Here is a 26,936-nt window from a genome sequence, read left to right as displayed (position 1 = left end):
ATTTCTTTCTTTTCCTTTGATAAAAACATTTCTTAAAAATGATCTTACAGCTGCCTTTTTTAAGGGCTGGTGTTTGTCATTATGAATTGTGTATACTCTATATAATTGATAAACAGAAATTGACAAACTCACTAGGTTTTTCTGAAAATGGAGCACTTGTCTGAACAAGAATATATGCTAGCTTCCATAAAGTGAGAAAAAAAATTGGCTCTTTCATTGAAGAACCTTTAAAATTATTCTTGTAGATGTTATTTTATTAGCCACTGAGAGAGAGCAAGCCAACTCCATTATAAAACACCTCATTTTACCACTGAGAGTTATTTGGATGACAAAATAAGTCTTTGGACTGTCCGTTCCTCAGCCCCTCTACTGTGTTGTAGAAAACAAATGAAATCAAGTCATCTCTTGCTATGTTAAGGAAGGCTTCGTGTTAGGGAAGAAACTAATTATCTAGATAGTGTTAAGCCATGACTGGCCCACAGTAATACTATAAATTAGGTAAAGTTTATTTTCACTGCTTTGCTTATCCTCTCATCTCCCCTGCTCTCTTCAAGAAGCATTGACTGAGCAACGATAAGACATTAGGGACCACTTTGGGAGTTACAGAAACATGGACTGTGCCTTCACTGAGTTCACCATGGATACTTCTACTTTTGCTTAGGGATATGGCCACCACTTACTTTCCCTGATGTCTCATTGACCCAACGGGTGCTCTCTCCCTCACCTGGGTCTGGCCTTGTGTCCACAGGCCTGTTTCCTGACCTGCTCCTTATCTTCCCACACAGACTATAGGAACTTCCAATTCCATTTGGATTTGGATCTTTCAATTCTTACCTTAAATGGAAGATATGGTAGCAATTTCAGGCTGTATGTTAAAATAGTGTGGTACAGAGTTGTGAGATGTTTGGTTTTTGTTTTTTTTTTAATAACCAAGGACTTTGCAGTACATGCATGTTTGGCAAAGGTTATAGCTGAAATTTATCTGATCTCACTATGCACATTTGTAACAACTAAAAGATGCTGCTATTTTAGATAATGTTTTAGTATCTTCAGATTTATTCATTTAGAAGAAATTTTCCTAAAGTGATTATCCTTCAAGTAGAAAACTCTCTGAAACTAATTGTTGGTAGGGCAATTTATAAGTAAATATATAGAGGAGTCACTGAGATCATATAAGCAGTTAGACTTCTAGTTAAGGCCAACCCCGCCCTCTCAAATTACTACATAAATATGTGAAGTTTTATCAATTTATTCATTCATATATGAATATAAAATATTTATGGAATGTGGACTGACTCTAAGTGGTTAACAAAATAAATGTAGTTTCTGTCCTCCTAAAATTTACAGGGTAGTGGGAGTGATAATTATAAATTAAGCAAAACAAACAAGATTATTTCATGCTCAGAAAAAACATTGAAGTATGGACAGGGTGCTGTGACAAATAACAGATGTCTTGGCCAGTGGAGTCAGGAAGGTCTCTATAAAGTTTACATTAAAGAAGAAACTAAAGATGAAAATGGTGCCATGTCAGAGGAGCCCAAAGTTTGGCACTTCAGACTTCATTATCCAGAAAGGTATGGCATTTGTAAGTTGACTGTGACTCCATTGAGGTATCCGGCATCAGGATTTTCATCATGCCCAATTTCATCCAAAGTTCTAATTTCTAACCAAAGATACTGTTTCTTACAAAGACTTTTTCTCCAAGTCTAACAGCCTAAGGCATTGTTTGGGGTATTTGCTTTTGCATATGGTGAAATGCTGCTAGTAGCACAGTTGTTCGGTTTGTATGCTAACCGTGCGTCTCTCTCTTCCTCTTGTGTCACCAGGCCTCCGGAACCTGTTTACAGCACTGTGAACAAACTGTGTGATAAGCCTGCTTCTCCCAGGCACTATTCCCCTGTTGAGTGTGACAAAAGCTTCCTTCTCTCAGCTCCCTACCCCCACTACCACCTAGGCCTGCTCCCTGACTCTGAGATGACCAGGTACTGCATGCGCTTCCTCACTTCATCTTCTCGAATTGCATGTGCTTCAACAAGGATGAATGGGTAGAAGCCACCTCTGCTCACTTCTCTTGAACTTGACATCTTCCTCAGTGGAGAGATGTTCTGCTCGTTTAGTGCAATGGGAGAAATTAAGAACATTGCCCTTTTTTTTGCCTAGTGTGATCACAGAGTACTCAAACATGATCACATGTTTTTCCAAATGTTCTTGGTTCCCATGCATTTTTAATAGGGTATTAATTATATTTTTCCAGAAGAATTAATTTTGGAATTTAATTAGCACTATTTCCCTCATATAGAAGGATGAAAGCATGTACTCAATACATTTTTGAATAATATTTAATAAGCACTTATTATGCTCCAGGCATAACATAGCCTAAGAATTCAGTACTATTATTGCCATTTAATATTTTAATGAAAATATTAAATTAACACTATACTTAGTTCACTCATTTAGATATTAAACAGTTTGCCCCAAACTACAGAATTAACTGGTTCTATCTAATCACAAAGAATTTTAACCTTATGGTTATCACGGTAGGTGTTTACCATGTTCTCTTGATTTAGTTACTCCCATTTTATATAGAAAAAACAAGGGTTCAAAGAAGTTAAGGCATTGTCCTTGGTATGATACTGCCAATAAATGCTGAGTTCAGATTTGGCTTAGAATGTTTTGAGTCTTTCCACGACTTTGTAAACAAATCATTCTAAGTCTGAAGGCTGGATATAATTCTAAAGTATATGTATGCTAAATAACAAAACCTCATCTTCACACAATAGTAAAAGTCACAGAGAGAGGAGAGTAATAAAGGAGAATCTAGTGTTCCTTAAGGTAGTTACAGTTAACTAAATCAGGAGATCTCAGTCATGATGTTCCTCCATATAATGAAGTGCTTATCTAGTTATGTTTTCGGATAGAATACCATCATATATTTTTATAATACTGATAAGATTGAGGAAATACAGATTTTAGAATGATTTGAAGTGTAAATGGATATACCAAGAGGGTCTCCTTAGAACATCATCTCTGTTTTTCTTTTATATTTCCAAAGGAAAAGCTAAAAGTCAGTTATTGGCCTTTCTAGAGGAGTTAAATAACAAATTTTAATTATACATAATATTTCTAGAAATACATGAGAAAATGAATTTTTGGCCATGTAATCAGCTGGGGCATTTTCACTAATTTGCAACAATTAAAGCCTAATAGCATTTTAGAATGCTTTATAAACATTCATTAAATCTTTGTATATTTTTAACAAATCATGAAACTACCTCTTGATACAACAATTTTGAAGCTAAGAAGGCAAAGTTAGCATAACCAGAGGGAAGCAGAAGGTGCGCACACCTATAATAATGACTTCCTGGTATTTAGGCATCTATAATCAGCTGTGCAAAGTCAGCTAACACTTAGCTTTCCTCTGTGCCAGGCATTTTGTTAAGTTCTTCTTACGAATTATATCTTGTAACCCTGACAAATCACCTTATGAGGTAGATGTTATCAATATCTTCATTTTACAAGTAAGAAAACTGAGGGTTAGAAGTTACCTGGCATGCCCGCGATCATCCGCTAATAAGTGGCAAGGCTGGGATTCAAACCCAGGGGACCATGGCACCTGCATCAGCACAGGCATGATGGCAGAGATGTCTTCGCTTGCTGGAAAAATTCTCCACCCATTTCATTTTTTCTCTCCTTTCTCTATTTTTATACTGCCTTCTCATCTCCCTTCTGGCTCAATGTTGATAACCCGTGCTCTCTATTTGATGACCCTAAAAGTCACATTCCTTGCATCCTCCTGGAGATTTTGATGCCTCCTCTCTTAAAACTCACCAACAACCATATGGTGGACTCTATCTCTTGTGTGGATCTACCAGAAACAATTCTATTTCCGTTTACTTTCTGTAATTTGTATTATGAAGACCATGGGTTTTTTTTTGTTTTGTTTTTGTTTTTCCCAAAGTAAAATATATATATATATATATATATATATATATATATATATATTTATAGTATCATGTTGAATACGTGTGTTTCAGATGACATGCCTTCAGCAGTCCTGATATGCTCCAGTCTCCACCCCTCACCCTCCATCACCCCATTGGGAATTCTGTTTTCTAGTCTAATTCTGTCCCTTTCTTTTTCCCCCTCTTTCTTTTTTGTTTCATATCTTATCCTTCGTTTCAAAAAAGTCACACAAACACACACACACACACACACACACACACACATTTTAGTGGCATTGTCACCAATACGCTGATACTAAAATTCTTGATTTCATCCCAATTTTCTCCCCTTCCACATTTTCCCAACCCAGTAAATGGCACATTCATCTACCTCATTGCTCAAGGCACAACTTGAGAACCATACCTAATACCTGTTCTCCCTCATATCCAGCATTCCATCTGTCTTCAAGTCCTATTGATTCTACCTCCAAAATGTCTATTCATTCTCCTCTATTTCTATTTCTAGCACTTGAACCCCAAGCCTCCATTATCTCCCACCAACAATAGCCTCCTAACTGGTCTCACCACTTCTGTTGTTGTCCTGATTTATTCTCAGTACAGCCAAGGTGATCTGTTAAAAAATACAGATCACATCTCTTTTTTTTTTGCATTAGTATAAAATGCAAAGTTACTAATACAGCATCCAAGCTATGCATGACCTAGGCCTCTGCCTGCCTCTTAAACACCTCATTTCACTTCTCCCTTTGCTGATCACATGATTCACATTCACAAAATCCACTAAATCTCTTCCTATTTCAAGCACTTCACACATGCTCTTTCCCCAAACTGAAAAGCTCTTTACTACACTTTGCCTGGTTAACTTCTGGTCATCTTAGATTGAAGCTTAAATTGTACTCCCTCAGAAAATCTCCCTGAAAGAAAATCTGGTCCCCTATTATATTGTCTCTTTTTTTTCTCATAAGACTCAAGCAATTTATAATCATACATTTATTTATATGATTTTAAATCCAAACTCCTGTCTCACACTCAATGCTATAAGTTCACTAGGTGGAATTATGTCTGTTCTTTGCACTGCTAAAACCCTAACACTTAGCATCATGTCTGGCACAGCAGCAGCTGAAAACCTTTGAGTGATTAAATAAACATGGAAATAAGATCTGCAGACAAGCAAATAGATTCCTGTTTCAGGAACACATCATGGCTGAAAGCTGTGCTTTACTCAGGTCTTAAGGGTACATAAAACAACCCCATGAATGAATGAATTTGTGCGTTGAAACAACAGCAGACTAGAGCTCACTTTGTGTGCTGCACTTTCACCTTAAATTACCTCAATGGTCAGTACATTCATTAGGTAACTGTCCATTCTTCATGAAAACTGAGTATTCAGAGATTATTTACTTCCTCTGCAATGGAAAATATCACTCTGAGCAGATATTTTTTGAAATGCAGCCAATAATTCAAGGGAAAAGTTCAAGGGTTCTTGTTCCATTTTTGACATCATCACTTGCTTTTTTTCCACTGTGACCTTAAATAATCTGTAAAACCTCAGAGGTACATGAAAACTTAGATGGACCAGCCCTTATTCAACTCTATAATGATAAGATACTCAAGCCACCGTCTTCATGAGTGTATATCTTACTTACTGGGGATCTTCTGCCCCAAAAAGGATATTATAAGAATATATCTTTCAGTTCATTCAACCAAGATTTATCAAGCACTGACAAAGTGCAAGGTACCATACTAGGAAAACTTTTTACCAAAGTGTAAATGGAAAAAGACAACCAAAAGTGTTGAAAAAGATGCCTCACCTTTAAGGTGCAATATGTTTTTTTTTTTAATTTACTTATTTACTATTTATTTATTTTAGGGCACTTGAGAATTTCCCACACACTATTTCAGAAGCACACATGTACTGGTATGACAGTAACGTCTCAGATTAGAATATGAGCTAGCTCTGTGAAAGTTAGCATGTGAAACCACCTTAACATGTGTACCAGTTTATTCCCTAATTGGCATTCAGAAGAATGGATGCCACTCAGCAGAAGCAAGGAGAGCCAGTCATCTCTGTTCTGTGCATTTCAATCAGAATATCCAAATTTTCAGCACTTTGATTTGATAGCAAACACCAGGAGTAGATTAATTGTATACACAATTACTTCCGTAACATTATCTAGAATAAAACAGAGTTGAAAGTTTTTCTTAGGAAAGCTCTTTAAATTACTTGACAAAGTGTCAGCTCCTAAGGCTGCAGATTATATTTAGAGTAATTGACTTTTCAGAACTTACGAAAGCAAGAAATGGGCAGAGCCTGGAATCAAACTAAAATTTGGAGCTCTGTGAAACACAAATGGGATTGCTGTAGGGCTTCTTCTTATCCAGTACATCTTTCTCTTAAAAAAGAAAGAAAGAAAGAAAGAAAGAAAGAAAGAAAGAAAGAAAGAAAGAAAGAAAGAAAGAAAGAAAGAAAGAAAGAAAGAAAGAAAGAAAAAAGAAAGAAAAATGTTTTTGATATTGTAATTGGTTTTTCTACTTTGGGAGAATGGTACGTTATTCAGCTTTTGATATTCCTATAGCAAGGAAAATAGTATTTTTCCTGTTTCCTCAACACGTATGCCACATTTTCATTTGTCATTTTATATAGGTGGTGGTCCTAATTATTGTTATTTTGTAGTTGATAAACAGAGACTGAGATAAACCAGATGAAGACTATAAAGTATGTTGGCAGATTTGGGGTAGGAAATGGATTCTGAGGCATTAGATAATCATAAAACATCTTTACTCATTGAAGAGTATATATTCATGGGATTTCTACTAGGTTCCAGGCATTATCCAGGATTCTGGGGATTCAGAGGTGAACAGGATACCGTCCATCCTTTTCCTTAAACCGTTCAAAGACATGTAAATGAAGAAGTCATTACTGTGCATTTGATGTATATATGCTAAAGGCTCTTCATTTCTCCAATGTACCTAATTTCAAGGTAACCAAAATCAGACTACCATAAAAGGTAGCAGTAGAAACAAGCATGATCTTAGACTGTCCCTTCTGCAGAAGGTGAGCATATACACAGGAATGTTCTCCACTCACACCTTGTTTCATCAGTTTCTAATATTTGTAAGATGTTATTTATAGGAGACTTATCATTACCTTCTCACAGGTCCATTTGCTAGTCTAGCTTCTAACTATTCCCTACAGAGCTTAGAATTCATGTATAATTCACTCCCTTTGTAGAAGTCATAAAGTTGGCAGCCTCAATCCATTCCCAGCCTTGGAACATAGAGCAAGATCTTTATCTCACAAGACCTCAGCCATATGTTATGGTGGCCTATCTTTGGCAAGCTCCCTCTCCTTGCAAAATAATAGAAAATTTATGTGGGGCTTTAATGTTTTAACTGTCTCAAAGTCTGTAAATCCAAAATCAGATATAACTTCTAGACATAATAATGCCATAAAAGAACTAGATGTGAGTCTCTAAAGGTAAGCAGGACAGGAATCATTTAACTCTGCCTCTGTTTTTCTTAAAGTTTTCAGAAAGACACTGAGCTCATCAATGAAGGAAGAAATGTGTTTGAAGTTAAAGAAGTGTAGCTCAGAGTTAAGCCCCACAGTATAAAAGAATAGTAGGCTCTGGGACTCAAGGCATTTCCATGTGGGTTATTGGGTGGGTGATGAAGTTGGAATTACAGGCTGCTACACATCATAGAGGACCTTACTTGCCAAGCTGAAGATTTTGGACTTTATCCTGCAAGCAGTAAGGAGTTGTTGAAGAGGTTTCAAGCTGAGTGAAGACATAATTTGATTTGTGTTTTTAGAAAGATCACTCAGTCAACTGTGTAGAAAGAGTTTGAAGGCAGGGAGACTAGTTAGCATATCCACTCCAGTTGAAATCATGAAGAACTGAACTGAAGCTGTAGAGATAGACATAGTGAATTCAGAATTATTTATCACATGAAATGTGTGGTACTTAGTGATTCTTTCAAGGGCATGAATTTTCTGGTTTGGGTTATGTGTTAGCTGAGTACATCATCTCTTCTCAGACAGTGAGCACTCTTGTCCACAATAAATGTATTATTTTTCACAATAAATGTATTGAAACATAAAACTCTGTAGGCGGAAACTCGGCGGAAGGAAAAGAAGGCAAAACGTACTAGAAGCTCTCTTCTTTGAGTTGGTGGCAACCTGATGTCATTGAGCTGGGGTTATGTCCAGACTGTCTAGGGCTGAGGCCTTCCCTTCCCCATACTAAGCACTTAGATTTAGCTAACCCCTTCATCTTTCTCAGAGCCTCAATTCACTCATCAGAAAAGAGGGGAAATCATCCTGTCTGTGCTATTCTCTTCATAGGATTATTGTTAGGATCAAGGGAAATGGAGCAAATGAATTTTTATCTGGGCACTATCCACACTAGTCATTATTAATTGTTTCAATATGCTCATTCTACTTTAGAGCCTTAAGCTATATATTTATTTTTAGTGCTATCACAAATCAGGTGAAAAATATTTGTCAGTATAGGTAAACCCCCTGAGACCATAAGAAAGCTGTCGATGCTGATTCTGTCATTCTTAGCAGTCCTTCTTGTCACCGTAGGCAAAGTCCCATATATCTCCTTTTATTAATATATAGGCTCGCTGTAAAACATGGCATATTTTTAAAGCAGTATGTGACTTCACAGTTCTATGAGATAATTTTCTTTTTTATCTACTCATGCACCAGTGTTTCTATCCTGCATGTGCCTTTTGAGGAATGTAGACAAAATAACAGCAACTCTCTGGAACACAGATCAGTAGCTGGACACTTCACAAACATACCTTACTGTTTCTGATAATCTCAACAGCCTTGCGAAGTGTGGGTTTTGATCTAGCACATGGAGGGGCCAGGACTTTAATCAGGGCATGCCCGCACCCAAGCTTCCACTCCCATGGTGCCTTACTCCCTCTCTTGTGTGCACCCCATGTCTTCTCTCTCAGTCCTCTGCATCACCCATCTGTCCTGCCACCAATCTGTGGTGCCACCAATCTCCTCACACAATTTAATCTGGGAAATAGAACCATTAAAAAAAAAAAGAAAGGAAGAAAGAAAGACACTTAACAAATCATTGACCTTCTTATGCCCTTAAAAGGCTGATAAAATCTTAAAAAATTCTTAATTTCATTTTTAATTAAAACCTGGAGAGGAAACCCTCTGGGGCATGGCTCATAAGGCACAGCCCCTTCCTGGTTTATGCAGCAGCTTCTTCAAAGGCCTTCACTGCCTTTTTGAAATAGGTGATCACTAAGCCCAATTTGAATTAAGGAAAATAAGGAGAGATTAACTGACTCCCACAAAGTCACAGAGGCTACTCTTGCCACATTACATTTTATATCTTCTTCTTTCCACAAAGTGATAAATATGCAAGGATTCACAGTGAAAAAAGCACACTTTGCTTTGAAATTAAAGCATTCTGTATATGGATTTTTTTTTCAAATAATTTATTTATTCATGAGAGACAGACAGAGAGAGAGAGGCAGAGACACAGGCAGAGAGAGAAGCAGGCTCCATGCAGGGAGCCCAATGTGGAACTTGATCCTGGGACTCTAGGACCACGCCCTGGTCTGAAGGCAGGTGCTAAACCACTGGGCCACCCAGGGATCCCCTGGATATTTTTTTTTAAATATCACTTATTGTTGCCCTTCACTCTTTTTCTATTATTAAGGAGGAGATGTTCTTTCATTAAGAATTAAAAAACATTTTTTAAAGCCCATTTAAAATTACATTGTGAGTGTAAAAGAGGAAGGAAGGCAAAGAACTCACCCTGTTCCAAAAGCTCTTATTTACCCCTCATGATGCACCCGGTCGGTTGAGAGTAGGAGGCTTGGAAGAGCTGGAAAACAAACCCAGATTGGTCTGATTCCAAAATTCCCATTCTGTGATATTCAAATAACTCTGTAATGAAACAATCTAATTTTCTTTTTATAAAAAAAGCCAGATTATTTACTGAGACGTTATGAATATTTTCACTTAGCTTTAGTATGCATTTTTGTGTTTTGAGAGCAATCTTCATATTAACTTTAGTAAGCATTATATTACTGAGTAGCAATAAGAGATTGAAGAATAAGCATAATTTCAAAGCAGTCTTCTCTGAGGGAAAGTAGCTGTGAGAAAATGCTATGCAAAATCACTATAGCAACAGATTATAGGAACTCAGAAAGAATCAAGACAGTAACATTAAGCCTTCACACCCACAGCAGAGATGTTAGTTAAAACCACTAACATGTAGTGAGTGCTTTTATGTGTGAAGCACTATTCCAAACTTTTATATGTACTCACTCATTTATCTTCATAACAACCTATGAGGGGAAAGAAAAACAACCCATGAGGTAGGTGTGATTATTCTAATTTTATAGGAAAATTATGGTACATATTTTAACAAATGGAAACAGTGGGATGAGATAGTTTTAATTAAGCACATCAGGACTTATATATTCAGAATATTAATTTTATTAGACAAGATTTTGTCTGTTTCATTTACTCTTGTTCCCTATGCTGAAAATGATTCCTGGCATGTAGTACTAACAGTAATAGTGGTGGTGATGATGATGACAAAGAAAACAATCACTCTCATTTATAAAATCTTATTATGCACCAGGATGCACTTTACACAAATTAGCTTATTAATACTCACAGCAATCCTGGTAGGCGTGTGTTACTAATATCCCCGTTTTGCAAGGGAAGAAGTTTGGTCTAGAGAGATTGAGTGACCTGTCTAAGGTCACACAGTTGTTTTTTTTTTTTTTTTTTTTTTTTTTTTTTTTTTTTTTTTGTCACACAGTTTAGATTTGAATCCAAGCAAGCTGGCACCAGAATCAGGACTTAGAAAAATGTACTCAATAAATATTTATTGAATGTTGTCCTCAAACATAATATTCCTCGAGTATTAAATTCTCTCTGAGAAAAAAGTACACTCATCTAACTGTAGTCAGATTTCAATAGATTCTGTTTGAGATAAAAGTAAACTTCATTTAAATGCAGTCAAATTTCAATAGATAGGTAACCAGATAGATAGGTGAGTATCTGATTAAGAATGTGGACTGTGGAATCATAGGGTTAGAGTTTGCATCCTGCCTCCTTAACTCCCTGGTTGTACAAACTGGAGCAAACGACAACTACTCAGAGCTTATGTATCCTCATCTATGTAATAACAATAATTGTGGTATCCTTCTTATGGGGTTGCTATAAGGATTTAATGAGATTCCACAGAAAGTGCTAAAAGCAATGCCTGATAAGTATCAAGTGCCCCATTAGTATTATTATTGTTACAAGTGAATATATGTTAAATACATAGACATATTATGTGACCCAAAATACATACCTCAGGCTGAAGGGGGAATGAATTCTTAAAAGGCTGTTCTCATTCATGGACTGATGATGAGTCCCATGAATTATAAAGGGAGATGAATTTTAAGATTGGCCGTATGGAAAGAGGGGCTGTGTGAGACTACTTATATTTATATAGCGATCTAAGTATTTTAGAATGCAGAATTTTGTTTTGATTAAGGGATCAAAACTTACCTCTCAGAGCAGAGAAAATAAATCTTCCATTTCAACTCTTTAATTCAGTTTCATAGACCTTAAGCTCATATGAAGTTTAAAGGATCTCTTGAACAGGGTTTTTTAAGTCAGCAGGGATGTGTGTTCCAAATTGAATACTAAAACCTAAAATCACTTTCTTCCAGAGAAAATGAATACATTGGAGGGTAAAGAGGAATTTTATGGTTTGCTTTAAAAGGGGAGGATGTACTAAGCCTCTGTAATCAAGCTAGAGCTTTTGTCCAAATTTTAAAGTCTCCCCTTCTTCTGGAAGGACAAAATGTTCCAGGGCCCAAATGTGACATGATAAACAGAGTTCAGATGGGATTTCAGCCCTTGCTTCTTGCCCTGCCCAAGTGTTTTCCTGAACAACCTGACCAACAAAAGGGATTGACCTAGACTGAGGATGAGTATGGGGCTAAGAAATAAGAATCTTAGTTCTCTTTGATATTTCTCTGTCTCTCAAATTCATTCTAATGTTCTGCTTCCTTTCTTAAGCCTCTGGCATAATTACAAGGATTTTATCCTGTCCAATCTTTATATGTTCCAGATGAGGAAACTGTCACTCAAACTACAAATATGTATTAAATGCCTATTATATGGTTGGTACCTCTGGGGATAGATAAATCAGACATAGTCACATCCTACTCTCAGGAGGTTTAGGGACCACTGGGCCCAGAGAGTTTCTTTTGTGGATATAACTGACAGCCACTAGTAATGCTTAAAAAAAAAAAAGAAAGAAAGAAAAAGTAGAAAAAGCCTAGAAATTTATTATGAATTGCCTTTTCAAATATATGTGAGTTTTACTTAGCATTGGGCTTTATTTATTTTGAAGCCCTCCTGATTTCTCGTAGATATCAGTTAGAAGTTTGTATTCATAGGTTTTCAGGCATTCAGACCTTTTTTCATGTGAAATCTGAAGGTCAAGCGGCAGTCCAGATTTCCTTCCAGTTCTCCCCACTCTCATATGATAGGTTACTTGATAAGTTCTTCCTGTCTTGCTATCACTGGAATTGTAAGTAGGCCTTAGGCTGCACTGGGCATGAGGGAAGGGACTGCGTAAAAAGTCTGACCAGATTCCCACCCGTATAATTGCCAGAATTCTGAGACTCTCCTTCCCCTACTTGCACAATCTTTTGGTGACTTATAAATTGTCCTGGACAACCATTTCCATAGTTTTACAGTATGGCCTCTTCCTATTGTTTCTTCTTAGGACACCCTTCACTTAAAACACCCTTGTCCCTGTCTCTGCCTCTTAGAATGATGCTATTTCAGATGTATATCTCCATTTCCGCCATTGTCCACATTGGCACTTTCTGCCTAGGCTAGACTTGTAGAAGCTGGGTAGTGTTTGGCAGGGACCATTGCCATCCCTGTTTCTGTTCCTGTCTTCCATAGCAGCTCGTTTCTTGTCCCAAGCAGATTCCTGCCCTTATTTGCATACTGGAGCCTTTTCTTCTGGAATCCTTGTGGCCCGCAAAAAAGAGCCTCTAATCAAGACTCCCCAGCAGAGAAAGAAAAGACACAGACTTTTCTTGGTTGAAGAGCATTAATATTCACATTAATATTCAGTTTCCAGAGCATGAAACCTTTTTCAGAAGGTGACTTACTTTTTAAAACTCCAAAGTTGGATACACCTGGGTAGCTCAGTGTTTGAGCGTGATCCTGGGGTCCTGGGATCAAGGCCTGCATCAGGTTCCCCGCAAGGGGCCTGTTTCTCTCTCTGCCTATGTCTCTGCTTCTCTCTGTGTGTCTCTCATGAATAAATAAATAAATAATATTGAAAAAAGAATTGAAAAACTCAAAGTTAAAAAAAAAATTGTAGCAGGAGGATGGGGATAGTGACTGTGGGAAATCAGGACCGTGGGGAGGAGGTAAATGCCTTTTCCAATGATGCTTCTGGTGCCTGCTGGCATCTACTTTGTCAGGGCTTCCTTCAACTTCTGGTCAAAGACCCCCTATAAATCACAGCTCCACATTACTGGTTGTCTTTCCTGAGTCCTTATCTAAGCATATAGTGTTTTTTCTTTTCTCCTTTTCTCTATATTATCTTTTAGTGTATCCCATACCCCTGACATACCCCTCGATGAGGCCTCTCTCTTGGAGTATCAAGGGGGCCCCTCTGTTTCCCTGGGTCAACAAGTGGAAATCTACATATGCTCAAGATGCAGGCTCTTTCTATCTCCTCTTCTGCTCTCTCAAGTTGTTGCAGTTTTCAGACTCTTCCTTTCTTCTTGCTAGGTCCAAAGTCAGCTATAAAAGAACCTGGCAAATGATCTTTAATTCTTCTTTATGTACTTCTATCCCATACTGGCCAGGGGAATAATGAACATCAAGAACAGTCCAAGTCGGGATCCCTGGGTAGCTCAGCGGTTTAGCGCCGCCTTCACCCTGGGGCGTGATCCTAGAGTTCAGGGATCAAGTCCCACATCAGGCTCCATGGGTGGAGCCTGCTTCTCCCTTTGCCTGTGTCTCTGCCTCTCTCTCTCTCTGTGTCTCTCATGAATAGATAAATAAAATCTTAAAAAAAAAAAAAAAAACAAGAACAGTCCAAGTCAATTCGCAAATTTTTCTCTGGTAATAAGTCTGTGTAACATGAAAACAAGGTATCTCTGTGTCACCTCATTATGGGTAAAAACCATGTTGTATATTGTCCATGTGACACATGAGCATATAATAGACATTCAGTAGAATGACAAATGGTAGGTATTCCCCTAGAACAGGATTCACTTTTCAAAGGGGGAATTTGCATTTAGTGAAAGCTCTTCTCCAGGCTGAGGGCAATGCATGGAAGACTTCACAGTTGGATAAAAATCCTTCTCTCTGGATCATATTTCACCTTTATTCTCTTAGGAGAAGGAGATTCATGTGTTTTTTTCTGAGATTTCTGAGTTAGGCCACAGACACAGATTTTTTTTATCCTACCTATTATGCACTAGGTAATGTATACCTTTTGTTAAAGTCTGTTTCATTTGTACTCTACATATGTGTATTCCAGATGCTCTTAAGAAGTCAAATCATATGTGGATTCCTCAAACATGTCCCACAGGGGGTGGGTCATTGAAATGTGTACTACTAGACTTTCAGAAACAGGATCAAGGTCCACAGTAAGCAAGCCTCTTAGCAACTCTGATTGACCCTGTGAAAGGTAATAAAACAAAAATCAATTCAACAAACTTAGAAGATGGAAAAGGAATAGATTAAGACTTGCAAAAGGACTTTATTTTCAATACCAGTCACCCTGAAAGTTTGCTTAACATACTAAGTAAATGTCAGTTTTGGCAAGGTGAGGGTAATTACCATTCCCTTCCTCTAATGTTCCTTCTACCAACTCTAAAGAAAAAGAAATGAGAAGTAGCATATGTTGCAAATAAGCCCAAAGCTAATAGTATATTCTCAGTCTCATCAGCATCATTAAATCATAGAATGCTTTTTTGGAAAGGGTTAGAGAAGATTGCATCCAAATACTTAAATTTTTTTGAGAAAGTAAGTCCAGAAAAACTGAGAGACTTACCCAAGGTCTCAGAATCACACATGTACTTTGTGGCGGGTATAGGACTTCTATCAGAGACATTAGGAGCCACTGCTTTTTCTTCCATGCCAGGTTGTAATTTTAACACAACCTTCCAGAATGTTTCATGCTTAGAAATATTACATACATAGACCAAGCCTGGAAGGAAATAAAACTACAACCTCAGGATAACAGGTTATCTTAAAGAAAGAAATTTGTTATCTTTTATTTCATACAATTTTAAATTGTTTTCATTGTTTATAACTGGTATGTGTAAGTTTTATTAGTAAAAATTAAAGAATCCACTGTTCAGACTCAGCAGTTCCAATGCTAGGTATATATCCAAGAGAAATGAAAACATATGTCCACACAAAACCTGTATACAGTGTTCACAGCAGCATTATTCATAATAACCAGAAGGTGGAAACTGTCCAAATGGATAAATAGCATGTGATATATTCATATAATGTAATAATATTCAACCAGAAAAAGGAATGAAATACTGACATATGCTACATGTCTGAACCTCGAAAACATGTCAAATGATAAAAGCCAGTCTCAAAGGACCACATATTATATGATTTCATTTATGTAAAGTGACCACAGCAGGCGTACCTACAGAAACAGAAGGTAGATTGGTGATTGCCTAGAGCTGGATAGGGAGGTGCAGAAATCGAGAGTGAGTGATATGGGTATGGGATTCCTTTTGGGGGTTATAAAAATGTTTTAAAATTAGATTGTAATGATGGTTCCACAACTCTGTTAGTATACCAAAAGCTGCTGAATGATGCACTCTAAATTGATTAATTTATGGTATGTGAATTATATCTCAATAATGCTGCTAAAATTCCCATTGAACAGTTAAATAATTCACACAGCAACATGAAACTAGGACTATGTCCTTATGACCTCAAGTATTCAGACAAAAGTAACAAAAAAACATGCTTAAAATTTTAAATGATTTTCCTACCCTATGACAGATAACTCCATAAATTATTCAGAGGATTTAGAGGTCTTCAGACTTCTCACATTTTTAGTTGGGCTATAGTTCTCATTTACTAAATACCAACCTTGTTAGTTATTTTGCAAATGTAATCACTAATCCTTACAATAAATCTACAAAAGAGATATTTTTATCACTTCTTTACTGATGAAACCAATAGCTGACAGGGCTGACGTTTGAATCCAGTTCCATTTGCTTTTACTGTACCACAGCCATCATCCCTTTATATAAAAAGTGATCCTTAAAACTCTCCTTCCCAGCTAGAAGAATTGTCTACACTCTCCCTTCCTTTAATCCATTAACTCTTCAGGGCTCTGCAGCCAAATTTCACCCTAGCCTTCTACTGATATATTACTTTCCAACAAGATTACCAAGATTCTTTTTCTAAATCCAGTAGAAACTTCTTATCCCTTTCACATTGTATCTTCTGTTCACTCTCCTTATGGCTTGCTTCTTTGCAAAAACTAGAGTAAACTTAGTACTTTATGGTTCTGGCACCAAAACATTTTCCTAGATTTTTCCTACTGATTCATTTTAAGTTGATCTCTAAGTGTTGTATCAATGTGTCTTGAATTCTTTAATAATTCCTTTGCAGTCTTTCCTTATTGCCTCCTCTTTAGAATCCATCTAGAATCAAACTCTCTGTACTTTCTATCACTTTGCCGCACTATTGCCCTTATGGGGCCTTCGGTGAAACACATCTGATTTTGTCCCTGCCCTGACTAATCCTCTCATATGCCTGCCTTTCATGCATATCCATTCCTTTTGCAGTTCTTAAAGGAAAACAACAACAACAACAACAACAACCACTGTCTCCCTATCTTCAGGTCCTGACTCATGTTTCTCTCATTTTTAAACTCCTCCTCTCTAAACAAGTACACATAGCAGTCACCAGGCCACCTCAGTGCCAGCTCCCCCTCACAGATCTCTTCACCTGGGGAACTAACAAACCTAGGAAACACATTCTGTGTGGTACCACTGGAAACCTCTTTGTGATGCTCTCATCCTGGGTAGGGGGCCCTCCCCCATCTTTCTAAAGCTATAGAACTCAGCCTACTGTATTATTGTTAGTATTATTTGATTTTTTTTATCCATCTCATTAGCTAGACTGAGCCCCTTGAGCTCAGGAACCATGTTTTAATCATTTCTATATTTTTGGTGCCCAGCAATATACCTGGCAAGTATTAACCCTTGATTTTAAAAAAGACAATAAAAATTATTTAAGTCATTATTAATTTATGTATCCAATAAATATTTAGAAAGCCCTATATTCAATGAGCCTGTGACAAGCTCTGTGCTGTGCATTGGGAATACAAAGACTGATTAAACATAGCCCCTTACCAAAGGGGCTCAGTCTTATAGAAGGGTCCCTAACAGGCAGAGAAACAATAGAATCTCATACAGTATATGCTATATAGAAGGCATATGTTGAGAGGGTATCAAGAAAGGAGAGTGTTAATTCATTAACATGATTAAAATGGGAGAGAAATTAAGGAATGTACATATCCACATCCACAAATGCACACACTCATGCATGCACATATATTAGTGACACTCGGAAGTCTACAGGATATTAACTAATGGGGTCAGTGATTACATTTAACTTGAAATGAAATAGGTCTTTCTTGAATATACCCATAGGCCTCTCTGCCTTTTTTATTTTAAGATGTTATTTAGTTTAGAGAGAGAGTATGCGAGCACTTGTAGTGTGGAGAGGCAGATAGAGAGGGACAAGCAAACTGCTCGCTGAGCAGAAAGCCCATGGGGCCTCAATCCCAGGACCCTAAGAGCATGACCTGAGCTGAAGGCAGATGCTTAACCAACTGAGCCAGGCGCCCCTATGCCTCACCTTTCCGCTGCCTAAATTGCCTTGTTAAGCTACTTCCTAACCATTGATGAAGCCATAGACATATAATAAAACATTTTATTCTACATAATTCCAATACTTCTGAATATTCTCAGAGTTTTCTCAAATTCAAGTGCATATACTCGTGCTGGTTCATGGTCTAATTTCTACTGTCTGGAGCAAAATGCAGGAAAAAGACTTTGCAACGTATCCATATTAGATTGCTTTCCACCCTTCCTTGGGAAGAATCCTTCCCGAAAGTATGATCTTCCTCTAACTCTAGTGTTAAATATATTTTATTTTATGAAACTATGGTGATATTAGATGATAGCTATTGTATTCTTCTCCTTAATTTGAAAAACTAAGAGGTGGATTTGTCTCCAGCATTGTGTATTTAAATTGTTCCTGTTACCATGTGCTCTTGACACAGCTCCCAGTCACCTTTTCAAATCAGCAAGCACTCTTTTGCTGTGTCTTTTTTTGGTATCCCCATCCACGACCTTTAGTAGACTCTGTATTTAAATATCCAGTCGGTTCCGACTTACAGTTTTGACTGTGGACTCTCTCTAAAAGCCTTCAGATTGAGGCTTGCAGCCTACAGGCTTGACACCTTGAATGCCCAAACAAAATAGATGTCAAATATGACCACCGAGCCATAAATTTGATAATTACCATACATAGAAGTCATCATAAGCAGCATTCCTTTAATGTACATTTTGGAGGTTTGTAATCTGTCATTAATAACTTTTCACATCTCTCAGTCTAACAAAGTGAAATATAGTTCAATGACAGTTTTATTTTTTTTCTTCCTTTGTTTTTAAAATATAGCTGTGGTGCACATTTGCCTTCATCTGCTATCAGCACCCCTTCCCCAGCAAGTCACATTATATAAATGCAGAATATGATTGCTATTTTTGCTTTTGTGTTTTGTTTGTTTCTGTTTTAATAATTCTTGCAGCTACTCTAAGCTGCTTATGTGATAACCTTTGGGGTAGAAATGAATAAATTCTCTGTTTAACTTTCAAAACACCAAAATAAGGAAACATTTTATAAATGCACTAAAGAAACTTTTTTGCTTTTCTCTTAGAGACAGACGTAAAAGTGTCATTTTATTTCCTATGGTTTCTTGCTCTAAACTGACCCTCAGTATTTTAGTTGATTGATTACAAAATACTAGCCTTATGAAGGAATTTTTTTTTTGCAGCTTTGATTCTGCTAGATATAAAAGTAAAGTGATTTGATAGCTCTCTATCATTAAATATTATGAGGCTAACATGTTGGAAAATGCAGTTGGGAATTTCAGTGGCAACAGAGGCCAGCAGTAACACATGGAAAGGATAATTGTGCTGTAGAACCAGCATTCTTAAGTGTCACCCACTAATACTGTATATGCAGAGGAGCTGGTTTGAAATAGAAAGGAAAAATCCCACACATTTATAAAAAAAAAATTTTTTTAATTTAAAAAAAAAAAACCTTAGTTCACAAAAACATACACTCGAAGACAAGATACTGATGAATAGAAAATTGTAGGTTTGGCTTCTTAATTCTGCTAATATGAAGCCGTAATCTGGAGACAAAAATAATCATGGTCAAAGCAATATAACATTATAAAAGACTTTTTTTCTTTTTTAACCAAGCCTACATCTTTGTTTTGAATTATCATTAATTGACTTCTAAATTCAGGCAGCTGTCTCTGCCGTCATTTTCTTCCCTGCACTTCTGCCGATCCTAAACTAAGCTGCTTTCTCCATTCCTCTCGAATTTTTAAAATTCTATTGTACCAAAAGCTAGCCCAAGGATTTACCACTTCCACGAATCTTTCCCTGAAAATTCCCACCTATGTGGCTCCCTACATTCTCTGAAATTATATCATGTTGTCCCCACTCTAGGTCACATTATCACCACTTGATTAAAAATTGTCTTACATTATTCACAAATAATTCATTTCTCACACAATAATTCATTCATACTCTTGTCTCACTCTATTGTAAGCCTCTTGAATATAGAGGCCTTTGCTATTAATTTTTAGTGATTCTTAAACCCTAAAATAGTGGCAAACGTAGTAGGTACTCAAATATTCAGTGTTTTATTTTCAGTAATCTTCGCTGCAGTGATAGCTGGCAGGAGGATCAATGGCAGCTGGAATGTATTGTCAAAGTATCTGTATGAAAACCAGAATTTGCTGTAATTTACTATCACTGTACTTTTTTCCTAAATAGTCTTTTGTTGCAAACATTGAAACAACAAGGAAATCAAATTCCCCATGGTGCTTCTAGGACCTGTCCAGTTATTAATGTCTCATAGAACCTTGACCCCTTTAGCAGGAGAAAAATTAAACCTCAGTGAAATCACTTAACCAAATATTTTCTTCATTCCAGAGTTGTTGGCTTTGAGGTTGCCGTGTGTCGCTCTGACACTCTAAAACCTTTCTCCCTTAAAACCAGACTTTTCTTCTTGTGTCACAGCATAGTACGTGTGTACTTTTTCCATGCACGTTAACTGCTCAGATAGCCCATCATAGCACTCAACAGCTGCAGTCCTCCTACAGGTTTGACACCTTTCCAGTCCACCTCTTCGATGTAGCATGCATTCCACTTCACTCGGTCAACTTACTCTATCGGGTTTATTACTGAACTGTTCATTTAATTTAATGACTAACAAAGGACTTGGATAAAATTCTTTGTCCCGTTTTTAGAGCCTAGCATAATTAGTCACATCTCCCACATCTTCAGATAGCAAATTTAATTAGAATCTCCAGTGGATCACTTTCTAGGTCAGGATCAGAACATGGAGACATTGAGGTTGTTTCCCTGGAACAGAAGAGAGTCTTCCCAGGTTTACTTGGAATTGACCTGTATCAAATGTTTCAGAGGAAGATTGGACTAGAAGATAAGCCGTGATATATTCAAAACCCTGTGCAGTATTATCTCCAAAGATCAAAGTCCTTTTTCCTCAATTAGTAATCTTTTGATGAATCTTAAAAGTTAATGACCCTTATAGTTTCTCAGTTGGTCCAGCATTAGTCTCTCCTTGCTTAGATATTTAATATCTCCTTGTTTCTTTTCATCATAAATTTGAAATTAAAAATCGATGTCAGAAAAAAAATCGATGTCAGTATATTTGAAAATTTAGTTGGGCTTTTCTCTATTTAAAGCAACTCATAATTTAGAAAAATTCTCTTTTCACTTTTTACTTCCCTATGATGTGACCTTACAGCTTTCTCCAAAAGGACTCTGCTTTCTTGCTTTTCACCAGAATGAATGTAAGTGAAGCCTTGGAATTGTTCACATTGTTAATCTCAGTGCTGCCAGTCTTGCTTGGGATGGTACTCAATTTACTGCCAGGAGTTATTATACTCATTCTTCTAATTAATTACTATTCCTGAGTACCTTACAGCTGGATAGAATCATAGAAGGTTAGCACTAAAAGGAGTCCCAGAAATTTTGTTTCAATACTTTCCATTATGTAAATGGGAGAATAGTTCCATGAAAGGGAAAATGACTTCCCTTAGGTTGTGAAATAACCTAATAATAAATGTCTACTAGAAGAAAGATCTTGTTTTTACTCTACTTGTCACTCTAGTACTCTACACTGGACTTTGAGTATTATACAACTTCAAACCTTATATTTTCTTTAGTTCCCTTATGTTGATAACCTGGATAAGGCAAGAAAGTAAAGTCTACAAAGGCTGAGAAGCTTCCTTTCAAGCCCCTTCCTCTGGCCAAGAGCCTACTCCCAAAAGTTGTTGTGCAATAACCCTTCATTCAACATACTGAGCAAATATTTACTGTGCTAGGAATGGCTCAGTTAGGTGATTATGGGAATATTAAAAAGGGACTATCTTTGGCCTCTAGGACAAATCCTAATGGTGAGTATGAGGCAGAGGAAAATATACCGTATGGTGTTTGTGTGTTCATATGTGCATATTGTTGGGGAGAAGCAGAATTAGAGAAGAGAGACAAACATAATCAATACATGGTGCTGTAGGGGGTTCTAAGGAGAGAGATCTCAAATGGTTAGAAGTTCAGGAGCAGTTTATGTGGAAAAGTTAATATAGTGGGGAGACAAAATTGGTGTCTAAGAATGATAAAAAGAAAAAGGTGAGATGACTTGAATAAAACAAGTGGAGATGAGAAAGCACATATGAACTTACTCATTCACTTATTTCATGATCATTTGTTTAGTACTGTTCTTTGCCAGAAGGTAATAGAGGTTGGATTACATAGATTAAAAAAAAAAGTTTTCTTTCTCTTAGCAATTGTTATGGATAATGCGAATAATATTAATGATAATAACAGATAATTATTGGGCATTTATAATGGGTCAGCACTATATTAAACATGTTATATTATTAATTCATTTGATCCTCACAAGCAACCTATGAAATAGGTACTCTTATCCTTTTTGAGAATTAGGATATTTCAAGTATTGGAAAATAATTCTTATCTACTCCAGCTGTCTTCCCGATTCAGTATGAAACAAAAAAAGGCCCCCATGATCATACATTCTGTATTCTATCCCCTATTATTTGTGAATCTTGTATGTACTTCTGTTACCACACTAAAGAATAATTTATTTGCCTGTATCCCCCACTATTCTGTGTTTGATTCATGGTTTTTTTCCCCCCAAGTGTCTAGGATGTAGTAGATATTTGGTAAATGGCTATAGTTTCTACTTCTTTTCTGGACTGATCCTCCTACTATCTTTCATGGCTTCTTTCTGAAGCTGTTTCTCCCACATTAAATGTTCTCTCACAGTCTCTACATCTAAAATCTCAGTCTTAGACTGAGATCTTTCTCAGAAGATTTTCATCTTCTCTATGTAGCCTTTTCTGGTTTTTCCTCTATATCCCTTGAGGGAAACAGGCTCTTCCTTCCTGGAAATTTCATAGCATTTTCCTTGTGCCTCTGCTATTGCACTTTTAATTTTCTACCTTGTACATGTAGTTATCATGTAGTTATTTGTGTGATCATCTTATGTCACCACTAGACTTTAAAACCCCTTGTAGGAATAATAAACCTCTCAGGCAACTGAGTGGTTCAGTTGATTAAATGTCTGACTCTGATTTAGGCTCAGGTCCTGATCTCAGAGTTGTGGGATTGAGCCCTGTGTAGAGTTCTGCACTGGATGTAAAGCCTTTTTAAGATTCTCTCTCTCCCTCTATCCCTCCCCACCCTCTGTACAAGCATGCTCTCTCTCTTCCTCTCTAAAAAAAGAAAGAAAGAAAGAAAGAAAGAAAGAAAGAAAGAGAAAAAGGAAGAAAGAAGGAAAAGAAGTGATAAAACCCAATAGTATAGTTATTAAGTGGTTAAAATTTGGAGCCAGACTGAACTTGAATTTTGTTAGTTTTTTAGACTAGTTTTGATTTGGTTTGATTGGTTTTGGCTTCAAAACCAATGGTTTTGTTTGTTTGTTACAGCATTTCTGCGCATGGACTCAATCATGTTGGACAAGTTTCTTAATCTCAGTGAGATTCATGTAGGAAATGGGGAAAATAATGTCTACCTCTAAAACTATCTGGAGGATTGAGGAGCAATATGTAAAGAGCCTGGCATTGCCTACATAGTACGTAGAAGCCATTGTTATCATTTGTGTTACCTACACCACACAACTCTCTCCAAAAGTAGAAGCCAGTAATATGTTTGAGTAAATGAGTGTTCAACTTTTATTATGAGACTCATGCCCTTTATGATATTTTAAGCAGTTTTATTACATTTTTCCTCTATTCTCTTCAAAAATTGTGTACGTGCTGTCAAACATTGTCATCTAATACAGCAACCTTCTCATTAGCAACCTTCAAACTTGAATTCCAACAAAATATAGCTATTTGTGAAACTATTTCCAGTTTCTATTTTGTGAGCTCTTAAAATGTAAAACAATGTAATTTTATTAAAATTGCTTCTTTAAAAGAGAAATTTGCATATCAGAATTTGTTTGGCCCGCCCCATCTATCATACAGCTGCATAACAGAATGTTGATAATGTACAAATGGCTTATGGCAAAGATAAATTGGACCATTAAAATATAAAAAGCAACAACCCCTCAAAAGATGATAATGAAAGCTCATGGGGCATTTAGTGAGAAGTGCTTAACAATCAATTAGGATAAAATATTTCAAATGGTGCAGTTCTCAATAAGTGATCCATAAAATGTATACATACCAGAAATGTCCATGGTAAACATGTCTGCTTGTTAATACATCCTTTATTACCCAGTCTACGCTGTGTTTTCTGCAATTCTGCCTGCATTCCATGGAGTCTGAAAATGCCTCTGAAATTTTTCATGGGCATAAGGCCCTGAGTTTCACTTATTTTAATAATATAAATTCACTGTTTTTACGATAAAGGCAAAATAGCTGCATTACAGGATATTTTAGAAATAACAAAATCATGCTGTGCAAGCAAAATTTTAAGTTATCTGCAGTTTCTTATTATATACAATTCATTCATTCATGCAGCACATATATTAAGCATCTGTCATAGAAAAATTTTGGGAAACAACGTAGACTTCATCCCTTTGCCCATGGGAATGTCAGGTGGAAGATAGGCGGTACATAAGCAATCACAGGGTCTCTTTTTTTTTTTTTAATTAATTTTTATTGGTGTTCAATTTACCAACATACAGAAAAACACCCAGTGCTCATCCCATCAAGTGTCCACCTCAGTGCCCATCACCCATTCCCCTCCAACACCCCCCCTCCTCCCCTTCCACCACCCCTAGTTCGTTTCCCCGAGTTAGGAGTCTTTATGTTCTGTCTCCCTTCCTGATATTTCCCAACATTTCTTTTCCCTTCCTTTATATTCCCTTTCACTATTATTCATATTCCCCAAATGAATGAGAACATACACTGTTTGTCCTTCTCCGATTGACTTACTTCACTCAGCATAATACCCTCCAGTTCCATCCACGTTGAAGCAAATGGTGGGTATTTGTCGTTTCTAATTGCTGAGTAATATTCCATTGTATACATAAACCACATCTTCTTTATCCATTCATCTTTCGATGGACACCGAGGCTCCTTCCACAGTTTGGCTATTGTGGCCATTGCTGATAGAAACATCGGGGTGCAGGTGTCCCGACGTTTCATTGCATCTGAATCTTTGGGGTAAATCCCCAACAGTGCAATTGCTGGGTCGTAGGGCAGGTCTGTTTTTAACTCTTTGAGGAACCTCCACACAGTTTTCCAGAGTGGCTGCACCAGTTCACATTCCCACCAACGGTGTAAGAGGGTTCCCTTTTCTCCGCATCCTCTCCAACATTTGTTGTTTCCTGCCTTGTTAATTTTCCCCATTCTCACTGGTGTGAGGTGGTATCTCATTGTGGTTTTGATTTGTATTTCCCAATCACAGGGTCTCTTAATTAATCATACAATTAGCATAAACTGTGATAAAAGTGCTACAAAGGAAAAGAGCAGAGTGCCATGAGGAAATAAGACTGGAGGAGGGTCAAGAGAAAGCCTTTTGTAAGGATGTTTCATTTAAGCAGCGACCCAAAGGATAGGATAAGAATCAGACCAAGAGATGGAAGTTGATTCACAAATAGATTTGGGTGATTGGTCACCCCTTGGTTCTTCTGAACAGCTGAAACTGCATACCAGTTTCTTCACATATTAAACAGTGTTACCAAGATATCAGCTCCCTAAGGAGTAATATTTACTCCTTAGCGTTGTCATGAGGATTATATAACATATTACATGCTTAGTATAATATTTGGCACTCATTGAGTATTAGCCATTGTTGTTATTATTATTACTAGCAATTTTATCCTAAATGAAATGGGATGCCACTCAAAGGTTATACAAATTTAAGCAAGGGAATAAATGTCAAGAAATGTGAAAGATCTGAGGTTTTTTCCCCTTGTTTGCAATCTAACCAGTTAAATTATGGATACTACTGCACCATCATGGATGCTGACAGAAAAAGTGAGACTCATGGATAACAGATTTTATTACTCATAATAACAGTATCAGCATTTTTACCAAATGATGCCTGCACATGTCGTGGGTTGCTTAACAGGAGAGGAATCACAAGCCTAGGGAACCTGGATCTTTTATAATGAGCAGTAAGCCTGGCCTTTGCCACAAAGAAAGACATTATCTTTATTAGGCTGGACAATAAACAAAACTACTCTCTGCTGTAGAGAGAGACACTGTCTTCATCTTTGCAAACTGTTCACTATTCAAATAACCTTGAAAAGACAGTTCAAAACAAAGACAGTGTTTCTGTTGGCAAGATGTGTAGAAATGTAAGAGACAGAGAATTTGTCTCCCAAGAATTATGCAATCAGATTTTTTTTTTTTTTTTCTTTTCAGAGAGAGAGCATATGTGCACTGCGGGTGGTGGTGGCGAAGGGAAAGGGGAGAGAGAAACAGAGAATCCTAAGCAGGCACCACACAGCACAGAGCCCATTGCTGGGCTTGATCTCACAGCCCCAAGATCATGACCCAAGCAGAAATCAGAGTCAGATGCTTAACTAACTGAGCTCCCCAAGTGTCCTAGATCTAACTTTTTATTAAATCACTCTGACAGCTATTAGACCTACAAGTATTCACACAATTTTATATCTGTGACTTCATTTTTTGCATCATAAGCATTTTTTCAAACTGCCATTTCATGTTTATAACACTAATTTTTAACGATTACACAATACATCAATAATATCCATAATTTAGTTATTCATTCTCCTAATGCAGGAGATTTAGTTTGCTTCTAATTTTTGGCAGTTATCAAGGAACATTTATTTTAAGACATGGAGTGGTTGAAAATGTAAAGCAAATACATTTCTGTGCTGAAGTTACAATATAGATGACAGGAAGTATTTTGAAAAGGCTGGAAACTGACGTTGCCACTTGGCCTAAGCCTGCAGTTTCAAATAAGGGATGTTGCTAATAATGGAACATCTTCAGCCTGATTGCAAAGGTTTATAATCTATGTCAATAAAATGCTCAATATGTACATAAAGTGGATTTTATTCTACCAGAAACATTTTCTGAGACTGAGAATCAATGAACACTATTTCTAAAACCATAAAAACTTTCTCCTATGAAATTC

The 26,936-nt window shown here is 36.9% G+C and overlaps 1 protein-coding gene across 20 annotated transcripts in view; it reads left to right on the top strand.

Moving 5' to 3' along the window:
* DLG2 (discs large MAGUK scaffold protein 2) overlaps positions 1-26,936 on the top strand; it is a 1,981,735-nt gene that overhangs the window by 1,538,945 nt on the left and 415,854 nt on the right. For 15 of the 20 annotated variants that reach the window (XM_041730221.1, XM_041730219.1, XM_041730220.1 and 12 more), the window contains one exon: positions 1,827-1,982. The exons of the other annotated variants lie outside the window; for them this stretch is intronic. In XM_041730221.1, coding sequence (XP_041586155.1) covers positions 1,827-1,982 — 156 coding nt within the window. The remainder of the gene's footprint in view (positions 1-1,826; positions 1,983-26,936) is intronic. 20 annotated transcript variants of the gene reach the window in all.

The sequence above is a fragment of the Vulpes lagopus genome, chromosome 15, assembly GCF_018345385.1.
Source record: "Vulpes lagopus strain Blue_001 chromosome 15, ASM1834538v1, whole genome shotgun sequence".
Classification (NCBI taxonomy): Eukaryota; Metazoa; Chordata; class Mammalia; order Carnivora; family Canidae; genus Vulpes; species Vulpes lagopus.
This window is presented reverse-complemented; position numbering and strand designations above follow the sequence as displayed.